This window comes from Larimichthys crocea, chromosome XV, assembly GCF_000972845.2.
Source record: "Larimichthys crocea isolate SSNF chromosome XV, L_crocea_2.0, whole genome shotgun sequence".
NCBI classification, from domain to species: domain Eukaryota; kingdom Metazoa; phylum Chordata; class Actinopteri; family Sciaenidae; genus Larimichthys; species Larimichthys crocea.
The window spans coordinates 976,720-996,711 of NC_040025.1; the positions used below are offsets into that span (position 1 = coordinate 976,720).

Sequence of the window (19,992 nt, forward strand, 5' to 3'; positions counted from 1 at the left end):
ACATGAACAGACAAATCCATGCTTTTTTATGTATATCCATGTTGGAACATGGGAAAATGCATTTATCTATATAAATGCATTGTATGGCCACAAATGTAAGTCCCTGCCATTGATTGAGCAATAGAGTCATATATCTGTTACAGATTCTAGATATAAGCTTGGCTGTGATTTATTTCACTGCTCCCCAGGTTTACATCGTACAATCAGTGTCTACAAACAGCAAGCTCGTTCCATGATGCTCCATGATGTTCTCTGGTGCCGTGGCACTTCTCTTTCAATCAGCAGAACGGGTGCTGATTGATGTCAAGTCTATTCATGTAGCAACTAATGAAATGGAAGAGATATTACAGCTTCTGACAGAGCGTGATATTGAACACACAAACAATCCCACCACCCACCCTCACCCCACCCTTCTTTCCAACGCCTACCCATATTCTCCATTCCCCAGACATTCTGGTCTAACTCCGTCAATACCTCTCTGTCTGTCTCTGCATTTCTTTCAGTCTATATCCTCCTGTGTGCACTTTCATAAAGTCCTCCTACATTCAGACAGATTGTTCTATATATTCTAAGACTGGGAGCCTTTCCACCTATTTACTCATAACTGCTGACCTATGAAAGCTCCCATTTCTTCTTTGAAGGATTAAGCGCTACGGTTATGATTTAACAGTCAGTTTGTTTACAGCTTCTCTTAGTGTTCAAGCAGCTAATTTGTTATCAAAATTGGACTCATTTGTCTCGCTGAAACACCAAAAAAGTACAAATGATACGCTATTATAGTTTGTTATGAAATTCCAAACTTAAAGTTAAGCTGTTAAGAGGACACTAAAAGCTTTTATTGCAATATCATTTCAAGCAGATATAAGGAAGGTTTGCAAACATTTGAAAATGATCAAATGATCATTTGTGTTCTAATTGCCCCCCAAAAGATTAATCAATTCAATATATCAAATTGCAAAAACAGCTTGAGTAAACATTAAACAGGAACAACTGGAGATTATCTGTGTCTGATTTTATTGGGGAGAAGTTTGATGTTATTGATGAATTTCAATAAAAGTTGTATAACCAGAGAAGTATAACTTAAATGGATAGCGCAAGAGGGAGAAAATTAATGAAAACTGAAAGTAAACTTTATTTTGCTTCTCATATTTATGCAGCCAACACCCGGGACAACACTTTAGAAGATTTTCTCTTATTAAAGACATCATTTAAAGTGTTTTTCCACAAAACTTACCAGTAACACCAAGTCATGAGCAATAAAATGCAGCTTAGCTTAAATCGGCTCACTCAGGGGTTTTGTCACTACAGCCTTCCTTTATAACTACTGGCTTTAGATAGATATTGCTGCATAAGTGACACTACACTAAGACTCTTATTTAATTGCTGTCACCTTTATGTATGTCACAGTTCAACTTTTAAATAGTTTTATCACACAAATAAACAGGAGAAAAACACATTGTTCCTCACCAGGAGATGCGTTTGGTCTCATTACACTCGGTTTCAGTCAGGTCACCTAATAATAGCGTCAATGAAGCAAGTGACTCAAGGCAATCTTTGGACGTTAAGGAACATTCAATGTGCCATTATCCTAATTGTCACTTGTGGCCACAGTAATTGCTGTTCAGTGAAGGTTATATTGTCTTGCTTTTAAAGCTGCACTAATCAATACCTTTTATTTTAGCAATGTAACAAATCGCTACTGTATGTGCAAGACAACAAATGTTTGAGATCTAGTCTGTCTAGAATGGAATCTTTCTTTATAGCAATAATCGTATAATAATAGTTGTAGCGACAAGCTAAACCTTGACAACAGTAAAGTGACCATTCATAATTCAAGAGCAGTGAAATTTCATTAACATTTTGTGTATGATTAATTTTTAAGCTCTTCTGTGACAAATTTAAAGCTTTTCTGTTGCTTTGCTCCGTTGTGAAGGTGTGTGATCTAACAGGCTAGTGCTGTTCTTCTTTAACCAGTCTAGCATTGAGTTGATTGATTTTTGTCTTCAGTGGTTTGTGAGTCTTCATACCCTTCGGCTGTACTATCTGCTACTCTCTCCATGTTTTATTTTTGAGATAAACTATTGGTATTCAGTGTGGTCTTAAAATATAAAATGAGCAGTCATGTTTAGTTTCTTTGTAGTGTTTTCCTCTGGTTTGTCCTCCATTGCACTGTCCTTTCCAACCCAATGAGCTTCAACCACATACTGTAGTCTATCATATTTATTTTGATGGTTGCATGTCTCACTTCAACTATCATGACAACCAGCCTCTTTTGGTGAATTCCTACAATATTTGATGCCTTTCCAACTTCCATAATTTTTATGCCCCATCAAAGACAAAAGGTTTCTCTCAGTCATTTTACGATACTTTTTTATAATAGACCAGAAGACAATTAGTTCACTCACTTCCTAACTCTGTCTTTCCCACTGTGGCGCCCAGCACTTACTAAAGCAGAAGTGAGACAGTTTGGCATCCTGCTGTTTACCCCATGCGGGTTAAAGTAAAATGTTCTGTCTCAACAACTGATTGGCAAGAGGTGCAAAATGTGTACAATTATGTGGGAGCAATTCAAATTGTTCAAATGAAGGTAGTACCAATTAAAAGAATACACCAGGGAGCAAAGAAAAAATGAGGTTGCAACATGAGAAATGTATTTGAAAGGAAGCAATGGGACACACTGGAGGTTATCAGTAGCTTAATGGCAACAACAGATCAATATCGAACTGTTATTTTTAGCAATTGTTTGTCAGGGATGAGCTGTGTTTGCCCTACGCAGCTAGAGTCCACCCACGCTGCCGTTGATTAGAACTCTTCTCAGGACTGTGTGGGCGTGTACAGACTGCTTGATTGACATTATGACTTTATCATGTTTATTAAATTAACATTAAAACACTGTTTGTTGCAAATCTCCAGGTCTCTCATGACAAAGCTTGATGTGTTGTTGACCTACCTAACCTCTGCAGACTTTGTAGCTCTAAAACAACATAACCTTACTTCCTCCTTTGCTCCTTACAGACACAAGTCATAATTCCTGTGGTTACTTGAGGTCTTTGCCGTTTGAGCATAAACATAGATATATGTTGTTGTTGGGCATTTGCTGAAACGACTGATGTTGTTTTCTTGGAAGGACAGTCTTTCCAAAATGTGTCGGCAGCTTGCTTTGGGTGATGTAAATGTGTGCATCTAAAAATGTCATGGATTATAACTTTTAGGTGTACATGTAGAATACCATCAGTATGGTGACTAATTTCAAAATAAATATCAACTTGAATAAAGTGCATCATATCCCTGATTATGCAGTGAGAAAATCCTCAGTGACTTCCTGAGGATATATTGCTAAGTGTAGCCTTAGTCTACAGTTATGTACTGTTTTGCATCAGTCTCTACATCTGTACATCTGTGCATCCTCACTGTTTTCTTTGCCTGCAGCCATCACAGTGTTGTTGAGAGTTGTTGATCCCTAGCAGGATTTTCAGCTGCCTGCCTGCCTGGTGTGTATACAGGAGACCAGGCCATCCAGGTTGGAGGGGTTGGGGGGAGGGGGGGATGCTGCTGGTGCTGGGAGCTGCTCCTCGTCTGCAGACCTAGCTGCACACACGCAAACAACCCTGTACAACCCTTGGGCCAAATCTGTCAGCTCTTCCCCGCTTGTGAGCACAAACGCACACAGCACATTCTCCCTCTTTCCCGCTCTCCCTCTGTGCTCTCATTGCCACCCGTCCACTGCACACAAGCCCACAGCATGCTGGGAGAATTAATGGTCCAAGTGGGGAGAGTTGGCGGGTGGTTGGTGAGAGGGGAGGAAAAGGGGGAGGTGAAGGTGTCTGCGTAGGTTAGTTTAAAAGAAAAGTAGTTCTTAAGCGGCACAGAAATATTAAGACTGCTTTGGTCTTTGTATGTCTTTTTTTTTTGTTTTAAATGTTTTTCACGAATAATGTCAAACAAGTCTGTAATGGCCTTTCTGTAAGAATCTTCTATCGTTGTCACTGCTGTCACTTCTTTAGATAAAACAGAGGTTTCCTTTGTCAGTTTGTTTTTGTTCTTTCTTTTTTCTTTTCTTCTCATCACAGATATCTGATCAGAAAATCCATTCCAGTGTGGGTGGATTTTACTCAGCAGTCTGTGAAACCTTCACTGTATCCTACCTCAACTGGCTTTAAGTAGCTGCAATCCACCCAGATGAATTTTATTTTCCCTTCCACTGCAGAGCGTTGGTGCCTTCTCTTGGTCTAAATTCAGTTTCCGTGGTTCTTCTACCCTGATAAGCAGAAAACAGAACATTATTACAGTATATGCTTCCAACTGCGTCTCACAGAAGCAGACAACAGTACCTGTCTGAACACCAGTTTTCTTATCGGTTCATGTGTGGAGAGAGTCAGAGGGGCTTTTCGGTCTCTTTAACACAGCAGGGCTGTCACCAAAGGTCCTCATTACTCGCTTCTATCCAGCCAGCTGCTACTCTGCACGTTCAACTTATGGAAATAAAGACAGCGTGGGGGCTTTGATATGGAGTTAACGGGAGGCTGAGAGAATTCTGGGAGTCAAGTCGGCACACGGACCCACACTCACAACCTTAACACACGCATACACAGACACACGTGGTAGCATTAACACACTGCTGCATGTTGGGTTGGGGCTGCAGCTGACTGTACATGGTACCCACTCACCAGCTGAGTTGTATCATTGATGGGGCCAGTTTCATTTGATCTGCGCGGAGGATGAGTCAGATTTGAAGCTGATACATCACAAAGTTGTCATCATCAGAGAATCACGGGGCAGTCATTTTATGTTCTCAAAATGAATCTGGGCTTTTAATCTGAATTGATTTCACCAAAGTGAATTGGTTGGCATAGTTACAACTGCATCTGTCCTTGCAGGAGTGGACAAAAAAATCTTTTCCTTCTGAGTGATACATTTGTGAAAAATCCAGTCCTTAGGTCCAAAAGTGTTGATTGGTGATGTTCTGAAGAAGCCATGATTTTATCCCGCTGTTCATAAAATCACTCTTGAGGTTTATAGTGTTTTAGGCGCCATTAGCATCTTGAATTATGGGAACCCTAGGGTGCTTCTTATTTTGTGGAATGGCCTTATACTCCCAGGTTATTGTACTCACATGCAGTGCAATCATCAGACCTAATGACTCCCAGTAGATGGCTGCTGCACCAGTTCATATCTCCCCACAAGGTTGACAGCTGGTTACAGGATATTATGGGTCTAGCTCTAAATTTAAACCCATCTGGATGGAAGGAAAGGCTAAAATAATGATCAGATAGATGACTTCTCCAGGTGTTCTGTTGTCAGAGGAGACATAAATACACTGGTTCAGATTTTGAGACTCAGTACTTTTTCGGTGTTGACTCTCAACTTGCAATTGAATCATTGCAGCATATCATACTGCAATGATTCAGTTACTACGGGTGATTTATTATGTTACTTCCACAAAAATGACAACATTCTGAATTTTATTCTCTGGTATGGATCAAGCTCCAAAAAACACAAATCCTATTGTACACACATTTCTTTCAGATTCCACACCCGCAGTTTGTGACACTTACTTCCAGGCCCTGAGCTCAGATAACCCTGAAAACAACGCAATGATTATTTTCATTATTGATTGATCTGCTGATCCTTTGATAAATCAGTTGATTTGTAAACTCACACTCTGATACTTGTCAATAAATGTTGAATACAGGAAAAGCAGTCGACAAGCTAGAATGGGGTCTGTTTGGATTCATTAGATATCAAAATTGTTGTGATTTATTTTTCTGTCAATTAAGTAATCACTTAATCAACTTATATGTTGGCTTTACATCCAAGCCTGGGCTGTGAGATTGTTGCTCTAAATAATCTTAATACAGCACTAGAAGAAATATGCCAATATAAGAGCTGTTATTTCTGTAAGTCGACTCTTTGAATAACCAATACATTGCAATGCATTTTTCTCGTCCATGCTTGTCACCATTTGACATTCCATACCACGTGACATTTTTTGTTGCCATTTTAAATCAATCTCTGAGTGGTTCTTTTTTTTTCTCCAGTTGGAGGAAGCAGGCATCAGTTACCACAGCACCACATTCATTTGATCCGCTAAACCAACCAGACATGCAGGATGAAATATGAACATTCTGTGCATGTGTGTTTTTCCCTCCATGCTGAAGTCTCCTCTCTTTTTGTCCAGGCTCTCCAGGCCTGCAGGTGCAGTTCAGGGTAGATGATGGTTTCCTGAAGCCAGGAGAGAAACGCTGGTTCCTGCGCTACCTGGCCCTCCACACCATGCACATCGACATATGGGACAGCGACTCATTGCTCCTCATAGGTTCTACTGCTATCGAGCTCAAGGTAGAAGCTGATATTAGAACACAAAACTAATTTTTCTCACCTCTTCTTTACAAGAATTTTTCAGAGTTAAGCACTGAAAAAAGAAAAAAGACAGACAAAAAAAAAAAACACATGCATTGTCAACTCATGACACACTTATCACAATACGGTGCATCTGTCATGGATTCATGCAGCGTTTAAAGATTGTTTTAACACATTTAATAGAGTGAACCAGGCGTTGCAGAGAGAACTGCTACTGATAATAGAATGTCAAATGCGAAAACATTTCCTTCTATATTAACCAGGTTTTTTTTTTTTTTTAAACACAAAACAGATATGTCATAATATATGCCAACTGGAACCAGACCCTGTACAAATGATCTCATTCTGTGAGCTATGCAACCATTGTGGCTGTTTTATCGTTGTTATTTTTTGAGTAATTTGTTTGATGACATGAAAAGTGTGTAAACAAATATTTTTTACATTTTTCACATTTGTAAGTCAGTCTGTCAGGAGCATCCTAAGAGCAATTTAGGGTTGATCCCTATTACTCAATGATTTGACCAGAGTAAGTTTTCTTTTTTAGAAAAACAGAGCACAAATTAAAAGATTTTTAATTTTCTTCTTTTCAACTCAGCTGTCTATTGATTGGACAAAACTCTTTTGCCAGCCTTGATGTGGAATTGATTTGTTTTGCAACTTGAAATTTGTAAAGCATTTAATGAGGTCTAATTAAGGAGTAGTTTACAACTCAGTAGAGTTGTTTTGAACATGACCCTGTTCATTTAGCAATAACTCAAACTCACAAACATTCCTAGCGTATGTTCTTTAATTTCCCTGCTAGTCCGTCTTCCTAAAGCCCTCCCATGTCTTGATCAATACAGTCGTGTTTTATGCATAATTGTGACTAAATACATCTCATTTTCCTTTCTTGCACTCTATTTTGCATCCACAGTATATGCTGCGTCAGGGTAAATCAGCAGTGCAGGCCCTCCATGAGGTAGAGGTCCTGACCACGGATTATGTGGGAGATGACACCCTGCTGGCAAGTACAGATTTGGTCCCACAGTCAGGCTTCAGCCCCATGACGGTCCACACCATTGTCAGGGGCCGGCTACACCTACGCACAGGCAACATAGGTAAGTTAGATGTTTTTTTGAACTGTTGAAATCAAACAAGCTACTTAGGTCTGTGTGACAAAATGACTCATGGTCCACAGACTATTAGTAAAAACATGCTGCTTGTGCTAACTATATGAGTCGTGATTGTTAATAGATACACTGTATGTGAAACTCTAGTATTGTATCAAGGTACTAGAGACTTAATGATGACTAAGCATAAGGTGCTGCATGGTGCATGCACTTGCATGGGCTACTGAATAAAGCCTTTGGTAAGAATTCAAATGACCAGCCCGATTGCTGTCTCACAATGTGTTGCTGTTACTGCCATAGTAAAACTTAGCAAATAGACGAAATCTAATACTGCCTAATACTACTCTGTTGGGACACAGAACAGGGCTGAATACATCAGATGAAGGCTGTTGTGAGTAGCTGGGTAGTTGCATTACCAATACATGAGAGTAAAAGTGAGGAAAGCCAGCAAATAAAAAACGTATATTTGTCTTAGCTTTCAAAGGAAAATCCAGTTTCAATATCACCTCAAATCTCGTTCTACCTCAAAAATATTTACAGGAGTATTTCATATTCAGGTCATATTCCATTTGGAGCTTTCGATTATGAAGTAATGTTGTCTGTTTACTAATATTGATATGTAGAGTTGGGAAATGACAGTGAATCCCTAGGGCTGCCACCGCTGCTGCTGTTGAAAGTCCTCATTTTTTCGAGGTGTGCAAGCTTACAAAGTAAGCACTGTGGCAAAACGAAATATCTTGATGTGATAGTTCCACTCCGTCTAGAAACGGCGCACCTTTCCTCTTCCCTTGCACTCATCCAATTTGGGCCTGGCATGCCCCCGCAGTGAGATGGCAGGTGACGATAGCTTGCTCACCATTAATCAACTGTTGAAACGATACTCCCGCTCATAAACAATGCATCATTCTCCGGGCCTCAGAAACTCTGCAGAGTGCCATTGTTGGGGCTAAATATGCCAGCACTTATCACTCAAAGCAGGTTGAGAGCGCAGTGGGTTATTGGGTGTGCTGAGGATGGAAGGAGGAGGGTTGTGTCTGGCATGTAAATTCCAATCAAGGCTCAGATATCCATCAGGCACCCTGGCCGACAGTCAGAATCAATTTGGGGAGGGAGGTCTCGCAAGCACTTTTCTTTGTTTCTGCTTCCATCTGTCGCCACCTTTCACACTTCTCTCTTCGCTCTTTATCACTGTCTTCCTGTTTTCTCCTATTCATCCATTTACCTCTTACCCTTCTATCACACACTCTCTTCCAACCTCTATCTGGCTGTTTGTTTTCACCTCTTCCCACCCCTCTGTACGCTTTCTCTTTCTTTCTCTGCTTCTGCCTGTCTTCAAGCTGTAATAAATCAGCACTCTTATTTGGTGGGTGGTTGTGAAGAATGTGAAGCACAGTTATTAATGCTCACTGGAGGGAGGGAGGATGGGGTGGGGAGGTCAGAAGTTACCCGCAGTACGACAGATGGATTTGCTGTATGAATGCTTTGACAGAGATTCAGTGGGATGGACACATGAGCATGTGTGCATATGAAATCACTCTCAAATGCCAGAAAGGCATGCACTCATGCATACACACAGACATATAGACAGGCAGGTGTATCAGAGCGTGGACAGGTTGTGTGATGAGGCAGGTTGGCAGAAATGAGAGGCGGACAGGTTGAGTATATCACCAACATCATGTGTGAGAACCCTATAACTCCAACTTTTTGTGATTTTCAAGTTCAATAGAAGGATTACATGGCATCTCTATGGATTCTCTACTACTTCTAAATCCCCACTGGATGGACTCAAAAATGGCACTGGCCAAGCTGAAAGGCAGAGCTATATCTGCGTCAGATACAATTCCTGGATTTCAGCTCGGGAGGTGAAGGAAGGTTGCTTGAAGATGGTCGATGATGGAGAGTATAAGAAAAAAAAAAGTGTTTGAAAGAGCAGCTAAAGCTTTTTCAGTCAGGCTGTAATTCTTGTTGTGAGGACGTTGTCAATTTAGACACATGTTGAAGTATGCATTATTAAATGAAATTGTTGACTGATTGTGTTTTTATGCACCATTTTTTAATATTGACAGGGGCCTTTAGTTAGTTTAACTTCAGGGCTTTATTTGAAGTTTGCATGACTAAGACAGAGGCCTTTCTTATGATTTCCCCCATTTGTATTAGACTGGTATCAAGCATACATTTTCAAAGCACTTGGTCCAGCAGTACAACAGTTATTTAATACTCATTGTAAGAGAAGGAGTAACAGAAATGTTGCATTCATTCATTCACTTTTTAGCAGTTGTCAATGAAACTCGGCACTTTAAAGCGTTCTGGTGACACAGGAAATAATCCCTTTTCATTTGAAACATCCGGAGGAAATTTTGAGTCAGTAACTTAAAGCAACACTGCGTGGAACTGATTTTTTTTTGCGATTTACCTCTCCCAGTATCAGAGTGCATATACAGAAACAAGCTTACCGTATTTGTTATGACCATATTGTTTATGATCAAAAACTGGCAAGTTGACAACACTGCTAACAGCCAAACATTAAGCAAATAGGACATTAGCACTCACCAACGACAAAAAGTCACTTCTTGTTTAGTCACTCTCTTCTTTTCTCTTCTTAGCTTCCTCCATTAACGTCCCTTTCAGTCTTTTCACCTCTGCTATTATTTCCATAGAGGCTGCTAAGCCAGGTTATATTGCCAGCTTACATTGCCAGCTTGCCTAGCTCCAGTTCTGGCACGACACTGGCACCACTCCCCATCAATATTTGCCCTGAAAACCTCCTCTTCCCTGTTGTATAAACACTAAGACTACTCCAGTGCTCTAAGCTCACAGTCTGGGCAGTCTAGCTTACAAACTGAACTAACATCAGCTAACAGCAGCTATAGTTTGCAGAAGTTTACTTTACTGTCCATCAGGAAACTCTGTAAATCACAGACTGTTGATGCGCAGCAGCTTGGGCACATCAAAGGAAAAACCAAAAAACATTTTCTCCATTAAATATGATCCAGTTTCACCAAAATCAATGAAATATTTGGCGGTGTTTGACTAAGTGCCATAAAGCGTTACGTACATCTCACAGGTGATTGTACCCGGAGCACAGAGTGGGAGTGAGAGAAACACCATTCATCTGACTGTATGTCAGTGTAGCATAAAGATGACTTTAAATCTGTTATTTTATAGTAGAAAAGTTACACAGTGCTTTAATAGAACAATGGGAAAACAGCAGAAGGAAAGTGATTGAAATTAATTAGGAAATTAGGCACAGCATTTCTGTTAAAGAGGAAAGTCAAAGCAGCAGTGTGGTGGGTGTAGCATGACTCTGTTATTGTACTGACGGACTGCTGTGGAAATTCATTATTGTATATTTACCATGTGAGCCAGATAGTCAGCCTCCAATGAATTTTAGAAAATGTATTAGTTATGTGGTCATATATATTCGTTTATATAATCACATGAACGCCCCCGAATCTATCCCATTACAATTCACAACTAATGCAGTCCTGACTACATACTGCTCTCTCCCTTTTCTAGTTTTTTTTCCAGTCATGCATGCTATTAATCATGTCTTTACTTCGCCCCGTTGGGAATTCATCAGAATTAGGCCTTATTGGAAAAAGTGAGTGGCAGACTGTCATTTCCAAATGAAAAAGAGTGAAACACCAAATGATATCCCTTTTAATCATCACAAGGTGGGATTGACAAGTAATTAATTAAATGGTAATGATATACGCTGTCAGGCCTATTCAATCATTCTGTAAAGCAGCTTTTATTAATAGCGTCGTAAAGGACTAAAGGAAGTGGCTTAATCAGAATAATAGAGAGTTGTGAAATTGTGGGTGGGTTTGGTTTTTGCAGTATAAGGTCTTGCGGAAAGAAAACATTGCTCCCACACAGAGAACTGTAGGAGCAGATGAGGAGTGTATAAACCATGACGACCGCCTGCTTATCCCATGAAACTGATCGACTGGTGAATCCAGAGGAAAGCTACAATGCTTTATTGATTTCATCTGCTAAATCCACATGAACTCTGAGTGGAAAATGAAGACACAGGCATGGTAAGAGATACATTCAAGAGAGATGTTTAACCATAACACAAATGAAAAGAACTCAACGTTTGGAAGCTGGTATGAATATTTTCTAGCGCCTGTCGAAAATGATTACTTGGGCCAAATTTTGCTGAGTCAAAGCAGAATGTGTGAGCAACTTTGTCCCCAAGATAGAAAGCAGAAAATACTGAATAAATAATCTTTGTAATCCATGATGTTGTTAAACTATAAAGCAAAAGACTGATACTGTGGTCTTATTGATGACCTGTTAACAGTGATTAATGTTTGTTGTCTCTCGAAGATAAAAAAAACATAACATACTGTAGATGGATGACAAACAGATATAGAGTAAAGGATGGATGACAGATTAAAAAGTAATGAATGAAAGGAGCTTGGAAAACAAGTATAGAGAGTCTGTAGAGAATGCAGATTCTGCTCTGAAAATTTCTGTATCACTTGTACTGCAGATATATTTATTTATTTGTGCCTACGTGTCGACATTGCTATTCTTCTGCCAACAGTGGGACCAAGGGATTGTCGTAAATCCTTTTATCCCAAGTAAGCTTGTGTATGTTGACATGTGGCGAGCTAAATTGCGATACAATTTGATGCAGATATTTATGGTCCCTGGAGGAGAATTCGTAATAATCTAGGTGCCAGCCCTTAGTTACCAGCCTAGGTCAGATCAGGTGAGGTTTTCATGGTCAGGTGGTCTTGTGTCATGAAGCAAATTCTGTGATTGCAAATGAAGTTAATACAAAGATGCCAGTAAATGTGAACAAACATGTTTGTATTTGTAGTGCAAAATAGACACAAAGATAAGTCCATGGATTGAAGTTCTCCATCGCTACGACAGATTTCCATCATTCAGACTTCACAGAGGCGACCTCTGAGATCAATGTAGATCGATGTCACACGCCAATGGTATTATTTACAGCATGTGCATGCCTGACCAATGACAGTGTAATGACCCACACAGGGCCATATCTAAACACGGAGCATCTGCACTAAAGTTTAGCTGCTCAGCTACAGTAGCATGGACTCGATGCGCTGCAACCAAACAATCATTTTTGACTGCGTCACAGAGCTGTGACGTCATTTTGAGTTTAGTCAACATGTGAGAACTCGTCTGACACAGAGAGTCTCCTGTTGTGTGTCTGGACTTTGTCTCGAGTATTTCTGTGTAAACGTCTTAATTTAGCGGCTCTCCCTCCCCTCTGACACTGTGAGTTACTATAGTTACGGGAACGCCCTGAAACTTTATAATGATAATCACTAAGACATTCGATTGAAAGGTGAGAGCTCACCATCACGCTGAAACTGTCACAAGGCTGCAAAATTTGCTCTTCTTGTTATTTAATCCTAGTGCTGTTTGTATGATGTATTTATATGTTAAATGATTAGAGGCTCACTGGAAACAATACTATTAATAATAATAATGATTAATGATGATGAGAAGAAGTAGAAAAATAATGCACTGAAGACGTATGTATTTGAAAAAGTAAAATGCTACAATCTTGGCAAAAAAAAAAGTATAATTTTGATTTCATAGAATAAAAATGAAATTGAAAAGACAAAAAAGAAAAGTGTGAGTAGAACAGCTCTTTAAAGCATCCTTCTGTAAAACACTGTTGGTCAAATATTTAAACTTGATGTCTGCATTAGAGAACATGGTTATGAGTGGAGTGGCGCTGTAAATCTTATATTTCTTTAGCACGTGTCAAGTAACGTTACCTGTAACATCTTTCACAAATTGCAAATAAGGAATATGACATGGCTGCAACTCAAAAAAACTTTTCAGTCAAAAGATTTTTTTTGCTTGAAAACGTGGATACTCGATGAGCTTTTATCTCACCATTCTCCGGACAGTATGTCAGCTTTGCACACCAGATATTTTGTAATCTAATGACACCAAGGAAACAAGTCAGAAAACCAACATTGTTGCATATGTAATGTTTTATTTCTTAGAAATGAAGATATTTAAAAAAATGACACAGATTGATTGAGTGAATTATTGAAATCTTAAAGCTGCATTAACAGATCTTTTTGGCCACTTGAGGCAACAGAACAGCTGAACACACAATATCCATCCATTCATTTCCTGTACCCTAACCGCTTATCCTTATCGGAGTCGCAGGGGGCTGAAGCAGATCACAGCTGACACTGGGCAAGAGGCGTGGTACACCCTGGACAAGTTGCAAGTTGAATCACAGGCCTTGAAAACATCTTACACATTATCATGTTAGGGCATGCCCTCAATGATTTTCCCAAATTTATATGAAGGTTCAATGAAATCAAGCAGAAAAGAAGTAACAGTATTGGTACATTTCAGGCCATACATTTTATGCTCCATTTAGCTCAGTTTCGGTTTCAGTTTTAAATCTGGCTCTTTAGCTGCTAGATAATGCATTATGTTCACCAGCAAGTCACTGTTTGTTTTGGGTTTTTTTTTTTTCAGTCTGCTATTTAATGCCAGGCTGATAGCGTACTGTTGGTTTATCAGACCTCTGTCAGTGAAAAAAAACGCCTGTTCTTTAACACAAGATTTTAAGACCAGAAGTTAATGGCCAAAAAAACAAAACAACAAGCTAAAAGATTGTGAAATGCTGCATAAAGAACTGGGGAGTTGAATGATAATACTCTGTGAGTTCATTACTATGATTGACCACTTTCACATTACACATAATCATCTGATCGACTGTTGTAAAAATATTAATTTGAGCAGCTTTAATGAAGCAAATCGGTGCTTATTTGGACTCATTATAACTTATAACTTAACATTATAACTAAATTACAGACTGGACCCAAGCTAGTATACCTGAATCAAGGCAGTTTGTATAATAGCTTTTGATAGTCACACTGTCACATACATTGTCTGAGTTTAGCTTAGTAAAAAGGTTACATTACTGTAGCTACATAGCCAAATATGCCAAACATTAAGACAGTATGTGCTCTCGATATACAATCTGGAAACATGTTGGGAAAATCTTCCAACAGTAAAAAGTCCTATATGTGATAGAAGGGTACGCCTATTGATATAACATCATTTTGCTGACTGTGTTGTGTCTGTATCATGTACACACTCTCTCTCACAAACACACGCACACACACAGGCAGAAAGAATGTATCTGCTTCAGCACAGAAGAGAAGAAAGATTAGAACCTTCTCCAGACCTCACAGTGCTCCTCATCTGCAGCAGCCAGATAAGCCCTGCAGAGAGATTCCTGCCTTAAGCTGCCACTAGTAGAACAAAATATCAGTGAAATTTACCTAACAATTAGTTTAGCTAGGTGACTTCCCTAAGGGGTGCGCATACAGTATGTCTCGCTCATTAAAAGCTCTTGCTGTTGGCGCATTAAGTTCTGACTTTATCAACCTTGCTTTTAGCCCTGAGGTGAGAGGGAATCTGCTTATTCTGAAAGGTCAGTGGCCTGGAACGTGGAGCCAGAGGAAATCGAATATTGCAGACTACTTTGAAACCCCCTCGGTGCTTGCTCCCATTTGTTCTGAGGGCCAGTAAATCAGTGGTTTGTTCTGGCCTTAACCTCAAGAACTGCCAGCAGAGCAAAGAGGGCGGAGCAGGTGGGGTAGTGCCGAGTAGTGTTATTGTCATGCAACAGAGAGTGTAGTCAATAAATTTGATAGAGTTCAGCCCCGTGGCACTTTGTTCACAATTACTCTCTTCCACACAGACAACACAGAGCAGCAAACTCTGTGCTGGGCTTTCTGTCTGAAACACAAACCCATAATATTAGCTTTCATTTCAGTGATGAGGTTCATCAGCTCCGTCTTAACAATCAGCCAGTGTGATTCACCAGTCAGGGACGGATAGTGTGACCGAGAGCAAGACATCCACGTCAGCCTGGATTAGCACTAAAGTAGGTATTATCTGATGAGCCCAATGATGGTTCCAGTGATAGCTGATTAATTAAAATGATTGAATGATTAAATCAGAGGGTCACAATTGGGTTCATCATTCAGTCCAGGTGTTTTATTATGGAGAGGGAGCACTGGGTGTTCATCTTTATCGCGTCCTTGCAGGCTTATTTTGTAATTCTATCCATCATCAAAGCATTTCATGACACAAAAGAAAGCAGGCTGAAAGACCCATAATATGGCATTGAGAATGAGATCTCTATGGGTTTGTTATTGATTGGAGATGTTTATACGACAGCAGAAGTAATGTCTTCACAGTAATATTTGGGAAATGTAACTCAAACAAATACAATCGGCTGAGTCGTGTGGCCAGGGAAGAGTGATGGATGATGAGGGGAATTCATTGGGATGGCAGACACCTCACCCATTAATCTGCAGAACTGCGCTGTCTGTGTCTGTTTGCATGGCAACATCAGCTCCCCATTACTCATTTAGCTGCTGCCCATTATCGGTTTGTTGATGAAGGACTTTGCCTCTAAAAGATTTGGAGGGTCCTTTTCCCTCCCCTTCTAAAACTCTTACAAGCTCACTGAGGTGTCAGTTCTGGGCGGTAAAGCCACTTAATTGCTGCGATCACCATATTTCAAATGAAAGCATCCTGGATGAGGTATTGCAGAGCCTCTCAGTAAATGCAAAAACACTACAATTAAACACTTCAGTTGGGTATGTTGTGATGTTCCAAAGCTTAGACACTGATTGGAGTAATGGGAGCATTGTGTCAAAGTGCAATGTAATCTAAAGAGCCATAACTTTAGTTGTAATTACGTCTTCAGTCAACTGTAAAACTGTAAATAACAGATTCCAAGTGTTAGCCTCAGTATGCCTGTAAATTGCACAAAACACATCTTTTGACCTGTGGCATTTGTAAATGATCCTGTGAAGATGGTGCATGGCTGCAGACTGGTGTTGTGGTTGTGACTCTGTGAGCAATTATCTGTCACACTTCCATGAGGGGGCATTTTGTATATAAAGCACCATTCAAAAGCTTAAGCAAGTCCTTCCCACAGCTACTGTACTGCAGGGGCTCTGCACAGGATGAATTAATGTTAGAAGAAAAACTAATATCAACCATCATTCACTGTCTTTGTCTTTGCACCCTGGAGTGCTTACTTATCTACTTGCCTTTAAAAAGAGGGGGAACATGATGATTTTGTCATTTAGGAACAGAAAGGGAGACAAATAATGTTAAAAGCTGGAGGCAGTTTTATTGTCAAGAGGCAGGTTTTACTGGATAACCCAAAACTGTCAGCTTAGTCATCCAAACAATGACATAAAGTTTCTGTAGTGACGTAAAAGACTTGTCTGAGTGTCTGGGCCAATTCAAAAATCAAATTGTCAAATTAAAAGAAAGATATGAAATGATGTGGTAAGCAACCCCCTACAGGAAATATTGGTAGCTAGATGCAGACAATATTTAACATCTATGTGTTGAATGGTCTTACTGCATCTCTGACACTCAGCAGTCAGCCAAACTGGACAGAAGCAAACACTAACCATCAATCAAGATGATATTCATTGCGTTGCAAGCTTGGTGTGTCCAGACCTCTCTGGCAATTTAAGGCCACTAATTACAGGCTGTAGGCTTGTCTTTGTGTATTGATTCTGCCTCGAGTGTTCTAAGCCAGGGTTTAACCTGGACTGTGTTCACTCTGGCACTGTCTACAATGAAAATGTATCGTTTCACATGCTACTTCAAAGACAGCTTTGGCCTATACCTATTTTTTGTTGGCAAACTGGCCAAATCTAGCTTCAGATCTCAGTTTGGCTGGTTACTTCAAGAAGTGGCAAACACCCCAAGCCATTGCTGAATTGCATGAATAGAATGAATTGAGTTACAGTAACTATGCTTCTATCAGTTATGGTCTTGATAGCACATGCACCTCATAGTATACTGTAGTCATTTAAAGTTCCATACCCTGAACCCGGTAATGAGTTGAGTTTCTGTCAGGTGAGTTCTTCTTTGGAAAGCACCTGAAGTAACACCAAGGTAATACCCAGGTTCTGAAGCTGAATCCCAGTTCCAAGCCAACCTGCCCCATTTGTCATTCAGAAAAGAAAACATGTGAGGTCCTAAGCAAAAAAAAACTAGCTAGGTGAGATTCAGACAACAAAACAAAACCATAAAAACAAAAGCAACGTAGATTGACTAGTTTTATCTTTGGTGCTTAATATTTGAAATATAAACTTGGCTGTTATTGTTGATGCATAATGATTAAATTATATTTTTATCTTTATTTTTTCAAATGTTTGTCAAGTGATTGCTTGTCTAATCAGTTTGTGGAATTTAGGGGGCTTTATCCACACGATATGGCACAAATGTGAAAATGTGTACCTGTGCTTCCATTAGAGTCCACCATGTTGATATTTTCCCCGTATTATTAATTATATATTCTTCATATTTTCACTGACATGTGATTCAAGTGTAAACCTGCAGACACAAACAAAACTGCAGCTGTAACACTCTTTGCCTACAGATGGCGCAAACTTAAACCAGCTATTTCTTTCCTTGCCTGTAAGTGGCGCTGTTTAGCATGTACAGAATTAGTCAGTTTGCAGCTTGTTAAAAGTAAGTGTGTATTTTATGTGAGTTTATGAATTAATTGCATGGGGTGCTTCACATGTAGATATAATCAGAGACTAGATATTAAAAACTGTATTTCTCTTCTACAGGGTACCCAGTAGATCTTAGCAAGAGGAAGGCAGCAGATGTGATGACGTCTCATTCTTACATCATCACACCTCGTAAAGTCACAGGTGGCTTCAGAGGAGGAAGCCTGTCCACCAGAAACATCCTCCAACTCAATGGCAAGCACTGTAATCCACAGCCTGATTTCTGTCTGTGTTTATATCCTGATGTATCATTCAACTTCACTTTCATTAACCATGTAGTCCATGTTTTTCTCCACTCACCCGTGTAGTGTATGTCTAAACACACGTGCATGTGTGTACTCTGGGCCATGAAGCAATTAGTGTCTTTTATTTAGGTGGTGACCATGCTCCTGCCTTGATCAACTCAACCAGATCCATTTCACATTCTGTCTGTTGGCTGCTCTGCTGAACTACTCAATTTTCAGCCTAATTGAGCTTGCAGAAGCATCTCTGGTGGCTAGCTACAGTCCTGTTTGTATTTTATGTGTGCGTGTGTGTGTGTGTGTGTGTGTGTGTGTGTGTGTGTGTGTGTGTGTGTGTGGTGCATGCACAGTCCAAGCAAGGGAACACACACACGCACTGGGGAAAGCAATTTTTTCCTCAATTAGAGAAGCTGTCGCTAGTCAACTGGTGTGTATTCCTAAATTTGTCCTTAAAATGTGGACTATGACTCAAACACACACACACATATGCACACAGAGTTAGAGGCATCACATTAGAGAGTTGAAAACAAGCAGATAATTGCTTATGATATAAAGTAAATATGGCAGGTCTAGAATTACAGCCCACTCTGAGGAGAACAGATCTTAGAAATGCTGTGCAATTATATTTCAGAAACATTTGCTCATAGCACGCTACATACACCGCACACAGAAGCATGAACAAACAAACATGTACTGTATAAAACATGTTTACAAATGAATGCATTCATGCGTTCAGACCAGATATATTCCCTAAACTGTTGCAATCATTCATTCACAGCTCTTGTTACTATGTAAACACGGTCTGTTCACTGTTTGCTTTGTTTCTTACCTATCTCACCCTCCTCCTCCTCCTTCTCCTCTTCCTCCTCCCAACCACCACTTCTAGACTACTCCTATCTCTCTTACACCCTGAACTCTCTCCTGTCTCCACTCAAACTTCCCTTACTATTTAAACACACAATGCACCTAACTGCTTTTACTGGAGTCCAGTCGCAACAGTAAGCCGAGGAGTGTGTACTCAGTCACACTCCTGTCCCACTCCTGTCTGCCTGTAACCCTGAAGGAAGCAGCGTAGCCAGACACTATCGGGTTATGTGATTGGCAGTCGACCCAGTGCCTCTGTGATAAAGAGACTTGGGAAAACTGTCAGTGGATAGAGAGTGATACTGTGAGAGGAAAACAGAGATAGAGAAGGGACTATACAAGAATTGTTAAACACAAAAATAGAATGGAAAATTCAGCCCTGCAGGCATCACTGTAATTAATGTAATAAAGATCATTTATTGATAATTACATTTAATTAAATTGTGGCTGGTTAAAGCTCAACCCACTGTACCTAAATAAATCTCTTGGAAATTGACAAAACAAAAGCAAATAAAGACAATACCTTTGCCACTGTGACAACACGTGCATCTGAAAAACCACTGCAAAAAGGAAAAAAACAAACAAATTAGAAACACATTCACTAATTTGACAGCACAGAGGCAATATAAACATCCAACATCAGTTCAAGTTTTTGAACGTCAAATGTCTAAACATTAAACTAATGTAGCCATACAAGAACTTTTGTCTGATCAAAGAATAATAGATAACAGATTTAAAGTTTGGCCAGATATCTGATGTCTGACCATTTTTCACACAGTGCTACAGAAACATTTAGTACTAAGGAAGTATTGAGGTTCCATACCCAGCGGTATATATGAT

The 19,992-nt window shown here is 39.8% G+C and overlaps 1 protein-coding gene across 3 annotated transcripts in view; it reads left to right on the plus strand.

Annotated features, from left to right (window-relative positions):
- The window catches only part of nphp4 (nephronophthisis 4), a 149,906-nt gene that overhangs the window by 106,388 nt on the left and 23,526 nt on the right, over window positions 1-19,992 (plus strand). For 2 of the 3 annotated variants that reach the window (XM_027288781.1, XM_027288783.1), the window contains exons 16-18: window positions 6,179-6,339; window positions 7,274-7,457; window positions 18,107-18,250. In XM_027288781.1, the coding sequence (XP_027144582.1) occupies window positions 6,179-6,339; window positions 7,274-7,457; window positions 18,107-18,250 (489 nt within the window). The remainder of the gene's footprint in view (window positions 1-6,178; window positions 6,340-7,273; window positions 7,458-18,106; window positions 18,251-19,992) is intronic. The other variant, XM_027288782.1, reaches the window with a different exon arrangement.